General features: G+C 61.5%; 2 protein-coding genes across 2 annotated transcripts in view; one reads left to right on the top strand and one right to left on the bottom strand.

Annotated features, from left to right (window-relative positions):
- DENND1A (DENN domain containing 1A) overlaps positions 1-1,125 on the top strand; it is a 536,048-nt gene extending 534,923 nt beyond the window's left edge. Inside the window, exon 25 of the mRNA XM_027775610.1 lies at positions 9-1,125. The gene's annotated coding sequence lies outside the window, so the exon portion shown is untranslated. The remainder of the gene's footprint in view (positions 1-8) is intronic.
- A 103-nt stretch (positions 1,126-1,228) lies between these two features.
- CRB2 (crumbs cell polarity complex component 2) overlaps positions 1,229-6,357 on the bottom strand; it is a 36,888-nt gene continuing 31,759 nt past the window's right edge. Inside the window, exons 17-20 of the mRNA XM_006158255.3 lie at positions 5,969-6,207; positions 5,612-5,728; positions 5,054-5,180; positions 1,229-3,912 (exon numbers count right to left, since the gene is read on the bottom strand). Coding sequence (XP_006158317.1) covers positions 3,688-3,912; positions 5,054-5,180; positions 5,612-5,728; positions 5,969-6,207 — 708 coding nt within the window. The 3' untranslated portion in view covers positions 1,229-3,687. The remainder of the gene's footprint in view (positions 3,913-5,053; positions 5,181-5,611; positions 5,729-5,968; positions 6,208-6,357) is intronic.

The raw sequence follows: 6,357 nt of genomic DNA, 5'->3' as shown, positions 1-6,357 counted from the left end.
GCTCCAAGGCCAGCCAGCCCCTGCCTCCCCTGTATTCTCTGTCTGCCTGGGTTCTGCTGGTGGGAGGGATGCAACCCCAGCCACGCACCCCCACCCCCTCCACTCCGCCACCTCCGAGGTCTGGCTCTGGGGAGTAGCATCACGTTCAGCCTGGCAATCGACCCAGCTCCTGGGTGCCCGCTCCGCCCACCACCCCCTCAGCACCCAGACCGGGTTTTGCACTAAGGCAGTCGTCTGGGCCAGTGACAGTCCCAGCCCATGCCCCACTACCCTCCCTCTGGAAAGGTCCCTGAGGAGCTGTGAGGCTCAGGCCAGCCCTCCTGTCCCTCCTGCAGCCTGCCCTACACACCCACCTCCACGGCATGGCATTGGCGTCCTCAGTGTGAGCGCGCCTGCGTGGGTGGGCTGGGGTGGAAGTGGGGCCTTCCAGGCTGGGGCGTCTGCCCAGTGGGGCATCTCCAAATCCTCTCTAGCAATACGCCTGCCCTTTCAGGAGTCCTCACCCCAACCCCCAGACGCCAGCAGTTCTGGCTTGGTAGGCTCTGGGAGCCAAAGGCAGTTAGGGTCCAGCCCCCCAGCCCTGTGGGGGGGTGGGGGGTGGGAGCACCAGCAACTCGGACCCAGAAGGAAAGTAGAACCCCCTGATCTCAGTATGTCCGGAGTCCTCAGCCCTCAGCCAGCGCGCACTCTGATTCTCCGGCCTCCCCTGGTCTCCCATCACTGTCAAACTGGAGTTCAGCATCTTGTTACTAGAGGCTTGGGGGGCAGAGCTGAGAAACAGTGCCCGGATACCACCCGAAGCCCTGACCAAACACCACGGGCCCATGCGGGATACTCAGCTGCCCCAGCTCTTGGGGTCGAGCAGCGCTCCCAGGTTGGGCAGGGCCGTAACCTGGGGGCAGAGGGGAGTGAACCCACTGGGCTGCTTTCAGCCCAGAGGCAGAAGGAGGCTGAGTCCCTCCACCCCTTCCCTATCCTCCAGTGCAGAAATTCCAGAGGCCAACGTCACCAAAGTGGAATCGAAATGTTTTGTTAGTGTTTCTTTTATCTTTCTTTTTACCTTACTGAATTGATGAATCTTGAAATTGACTCATTTCAATAAACTAAGTTCAAATATGGCTCAAACATGTAAGAAAACAACCGTCTGAGACATGCAGGAAATTGTGAGCATTTTGACCTGATTTCTCATTTCCTATCTGTAAGTGGTAGACGCAGTCTACCCAGGAGCATCCGACGGGGATAAGGGGGTCCCTAGAGGTCCCTGTCTCCCCAGGGAGCCCCAACATCTGAGGCCCATGGATCGCCAGGGCCCTCCCTGAGTCAGCCATGGCCACTGGGCAAGGCTCCTTGGCATTCCCTGGCTGCTGGGGAGCTGCGCCGTAAGCCACGAGGGCATCGCCCGGGCATGCAGGTGTTCTGGTCCACGCCTCACCCCAGTTCTGGGTGGACCCCCAGCCCCATCGAGGACAGGGCCACCCCAGGGAGGTAGAACACACCCCACCTGAACCCACCTCCCCAGCTGAACACTGCTCCCTCCACCTGCCAGACTCCGTTTGCAAACCTAAGGATGAACTCTGCCTTCTGTGAAATCTTGGGGAGCAGGCCCATGTGGGCCCTCAGCCACCTCACCTACCCCACAGAGGTGGCGGCAGGCAGGACCAGTGAGGGAAGGATTCAGCCCTGGCCCCGGCCCAGCCTGAGCCCACTCAGGGCTCTGAGCCAGGTCACCCCTGCCCCTCACAGACAGAGCAGGGGGTGGCTGCTGGCAGGCCTGCACAGGCCTTCTGGGGCCATGGAGTAGCCTGCAGGCCAGCAATGCCCAGGTACCCAGGCTCCAGGAAGGAGCAAGTCCCAGGGACAGCTGGAAAGACACCCCACAGGGCTCTCGTTAGCAAGGGCAAAGCCTCAAAACCGTGCCTCAGTTGGACATGTGTGTTGGAGGGGAGGTCTGGACCAGTCACCGCAGCGGCCTTCCACGCCCTCTCTGCTCAGCATCTGGCCATGCTCCTCCTCCCCTGAAAGTGACAGGCACCCAGGACCCTTCAGAACAGGGTGAGGAGAAGGACCTGTGTCCCCCAGAAAGACCAGCAGCTTTGATCTATATCGGGGTTCCACATAAAACCCTCTTAGGAGTCTGCGACTGACGCGGTCTGCAAATCCCTGACTTCCAGGATCTAGAGGCTAAGCCGTGGCGACCAAAAGCTTCCTCCTGCCTTTGCCAAGAGTCCTGGAAAGGGCTGGGGGGGTCAGGGCCATGCCAGGCCCTAAGCCGGGCCCTCCCTACCCCAGCCTCTGCTGAATCTGCACTCCCTGCCCGGTCACCCCATGGGCCATCCCGCGGGAGGACTCCTGTGGGCTGAAACTGCGGCAGCGTGGTCAGGAAGGCAGGGGACGCCAACTCCAACCTGAGGAGGTAAAACTTGGCACCTGCAGCCCGCAGTTCTGGGAGGCACTGGCGTGGGGCACAGGAGGGACAGAGTGTGCCTCTAGGTCAGGGATAAAGGGAATCATGGCGCTCAAAGGAGGCCCGCAGGCAGGTGTCCCCTGGGGTATGAGTTCACAGCATGACAGTCATCCTCAGGGAAGGGCCTGGAAGCAAGTGGCAAATCCTCCCGGACACTAAGAGGCAGCAGCAGTGTTTGCTGAGCACCTGTATTCAGCAAACAACTCCAAGACTTCCAAGTCCTCTCCCGAATCCACCCTACACCCGTACAAAAGGCGACTGGTCTGCAGGAGATGGGGCGCTCTCTCCCCGGCACTCAGGTGGTGCTGCTGAGTTTGTGGGCGGGGTGTGCTCCTCCATCCTTGTCTTCCTCTGGCCTTCTTGCCACCCCTCTTCCCCACTCTCAGTTCTGGCTGGGGAAGAGGACACTTCCCAACACCTAAAAGGACAGTCCTTCATATCTGACAGGCATCCGACGCCTCCCAGCACACGATGAGAGTCGTCATGGTCTTGGTCCTCACGGCAGCCCTGTGAGGTAGGCATTCTACAGAGGACCACAGCCAGGCAGGCACCTCAGGGTAGCCAGCCTCTGGCCCTGCAGGCCGCCTGGACAGACAGGTGCAGCAGGGCTGGGGTTTCCTTGTGTGACTGGCTCTGGCATCTGGCAGATAGACCTGCCCCAAGCGGCATTTGCTCTGGGAGCCAGGGGCTCACTCAGCCTCCCCTAGTGGCCTTCCCTGCTTTCCTGGCTGTCCCCAGGCACAGCCCCAGAGCTGGGCAAAGATGCAGATTTCAGACAATCCCTGGCCTGGCCTTGTAGAGATCAGCTTGGGGCCACCTCTGCCCCAGGGCTGTCCCAGGATACAGCCACCTCCCCCCGTGGGATCACCTGCACCCACTGCAGTCATGACACACGTGCAAGCCCATCAGAACATTCACACTGGAATCCGAAGACAGCATGTCCCAGGTTCACGCACGCACACACGCTCCTGACACACCACATGCAGCACGCATGCCTTCCCAGCACAGCCGTACGCCTGCCGGGGCGGAAGTCCACGGCCTCGCGGGTCCCTCTGCTTCCCTGAGCGGCTCCCCTTTCCCCAGTCCATGACGGGGCAGAGGCAGGGGCGGCCAGCAAGGGGACACTTCCCCAGCGGGTGTCCCAGGCCTGGAAGCAGCCTCCCCAGATCTCCAGGTGGAAATGGTTCAGGCCTCCAGGTGCTGGCACTGGTAGCCAGGTGGGCCTAGATGAGTCTCTCCTCGGGTGGCACCTTGAGGACACTGTCCATCTCCAGCCGGGCTCCAGCCACCTCCTGCTGGCTCGGGCTGTAGGTGCCCTCTGACTGGCGGCGCTTTCTGGCCGCCAGGATCCCTGAGAGGAGGCCTAGGAGCAGGAGCAGGAGGCAGGCACAGGCAGCAGGCACTGCCACCTCCAGCAGCGGGAACTGCGGCGGCAGGGCCAGGCCCTTCTGCAAGAGAAACCATGAGGCCTGAGACCCTGGGCCCTCCGGAGCGGGGCAGGTGGGGCATGAGGACATGCTCAGAGAACAGAGCTGGGAGCAGGCTTCCCTGGCAGGTGAGAGGCCTGGTCCCAGGGGCACACAGCCGGTGTCAGGAAGCCACCTGTCAGAGCCATGCAAGGAGCCCTGTGCAATGAGGCAGCTCTGTCTAGGACAGGGAGCCGACACTCGAATGCCTAGTGCGAGCTAAGCACTGCCCAGCTAGAGGGGAATGGGCCTGCCGAGGGGCTGCTCTGACAGCTTGCCTTCCCCAGGCGTGGGGGCAGTAAGCTTCCCATCCCCAGCTGCACTCCGGGTTCTACACACCTGGAGTTCTGAAGCCCCAGAATCACCATGAAGGACTGGGGTCCCTGAGTGGGTTCTCCTGGGGCAGCCCTAAAGCCATTTCCTCCCTGCCCTGGGAGGAGGGTGGAGGGGAGCCTGAGGCTGTAAAAGCTCCGCTTGAAAGGAAACACTCCCCAGAAGCAGAGAGAATTTGCGGTTTATGACCCGGGCTGCTAGGAGCCTGTGGAGATCAAGGCTGTGCCCAGACTTCCCTGTCCAGACCCCTGGCCAGCACCCCACTGTGGGCTCAGCCCCACAGCTCGAGCAGCCTGCTGGCTCCAGCCTACCCAGCCCCCTCTCGGCTGTGCTCCCTGGAGTCAGGGCACCTTCACAGTGGCCGGCTCTGCTTCCGCTCAGAATCTGGGAGTCCCTGACTCTTGCTACTCCAGAACCCTGGCACAGAAAATCCTCAGGGATTACAGGCGCTTGGGTTCACCAACCTGAATTCTAGGATTCCAAGGTCCTGTGGGCCCTGAGTCCTGATCCCTGATGGGACTGGCAGAGCCCAGCTGTCCCCCATGCCACCCCCCTGGGTACTGTGGGGAAGCCTCTAACCTGAGCCTGGCTAGAGGTGCCCTTAATGCAGGATGTGGGGTCCTATCCTTGGAGTGAAAATACCCCCTGCATAGGGGGCGTGCTTTCCTGCTTTCCCTGCCACTCCCACCCATAACAGTTGGTCCAGGGTCAGCCCATGGCGTGATACGCCCCCCCCGCCCCAACACTGTCCCACTGAAGCCCCAGTGGGCATCTGCTGTGGCACACTCACCACCACCTCGCAGAACTGGCCGGAGAACCTGGTGCTGCAGAGACACTCATACACCCCACCAGCTGCCTGGCAGGTGCCCCCATTCAGGCAGGGGTTGGCCTCACAGGGGAGCGTAGGGACCCGACACCTGGGGAAGAAGAAAGGCTAAGAGTTGCTCCCCAGGGCTGCTGTTGGCCCTTAGCTGCTTTAGCTCCCAATCTCCCTATCCCAAAACAGGCACCGAGTCTTGTCCATGGCCCTCCTAGTCCCGCCTGGCACTGTTCCCACCTGCCATGCCCCTTCGCCCCAGCGTTCATGACTATGTGGTCCTGGCTCAGCTGGCCTAAGAAACACCCCCAGGAATCTACAGCCAGCAGGGTCTGCATAACTGAGGGTAGTCTGGAAGGCCCAAAGGAAAGTATTCAGGTGACAGGAAGGACTGGCACTGTGCAGGCAGAGGGACGAGGCGGCAAGCAGGGCTCGCATGGCGCTTCCCTGTACTGCTGAGGGGCTCTACAGCCCCCACCCCACCCTGCCTCCCCACACTCACCTCACAGCTCCCCTGGGCCCCAGACCCACCTCCGGCCACCAAAGCCCTCCTGGCAGCTGCAGTTGGCACTCTGGAGCCCACCTTCACATGGGCCGTCACTGAGGCAGGTTACATTCAGGCTGCATTCCCCGGGCAGGACAGGCAACCTGGCAGGGAACAAGGGGTGGGCCTGGCTGACCTCGGGCTGTGCCCTGAGCCCTCGTGCATTCCCGTCTGTGGAATTAGGGCCCCCTTCCTATAGACCTCAGACCAGTCAGGGGAGTCTCGGCTGAGGCAGGAGGGAGAGGACACAGGGCTGTCATTCTGCAGCCCCGGCCACACCCGCACCCACGCACGCTGTCCAAGTTCAGAACTCGGGCCAGGAACCTTTCCCGAGTCGCAGAGACCTTTGAGAAGCTGATGAAGTGCAGGATCTCTGCGGCCAGACATTCGTTGGCTGTGGCGGTGGGGGTGGGGGTGGGGGTCGAGCCAAGACTGCATGAGGGAAGGAACAAAGGCTCTGCCCTCCTCCCTCTGCCCCTGACCCAAAGGACAAATCAGAGAATGGACGGCAATGGTGGCAGCCAAACGGAAACCTCAAGTTATCTTCCAGACTAGCCCGGATCACACGCTGTTGATCGGAAGTTCAGACTTAACTGCGTATTTTAACCTGCCTCTTCTCTGCACGTTTATCAACCTGGTCTGTCCTCCCCATGTCACATGTAAGGGCCCTGGGGAAGGGACTGGCCTACAGAGCCCTGACTCTCCAGCAACCGCCGTCCCGCCCCCAGCCCTC

Source organism: Tupaia chinensis, unplaced genomic scaffold (assembly GCF_000334495.1).
Source record: "Tupaia chinensis unplaced genomic scaffold, TupChi_1.0 Scaffold000575_1, whole genome shotgun sequence".
NCBI lineage: Eukaryota > Metazoa > Chordata > Mammalia > Scandentia > Tupaiidae > Tupaia > Tupaia belangeri.
The sequence above is the reverse complement of the archived record's forward strand: the minus strand, read 5'-3'. Positions and strand labels throughout refer to the sequence as shown.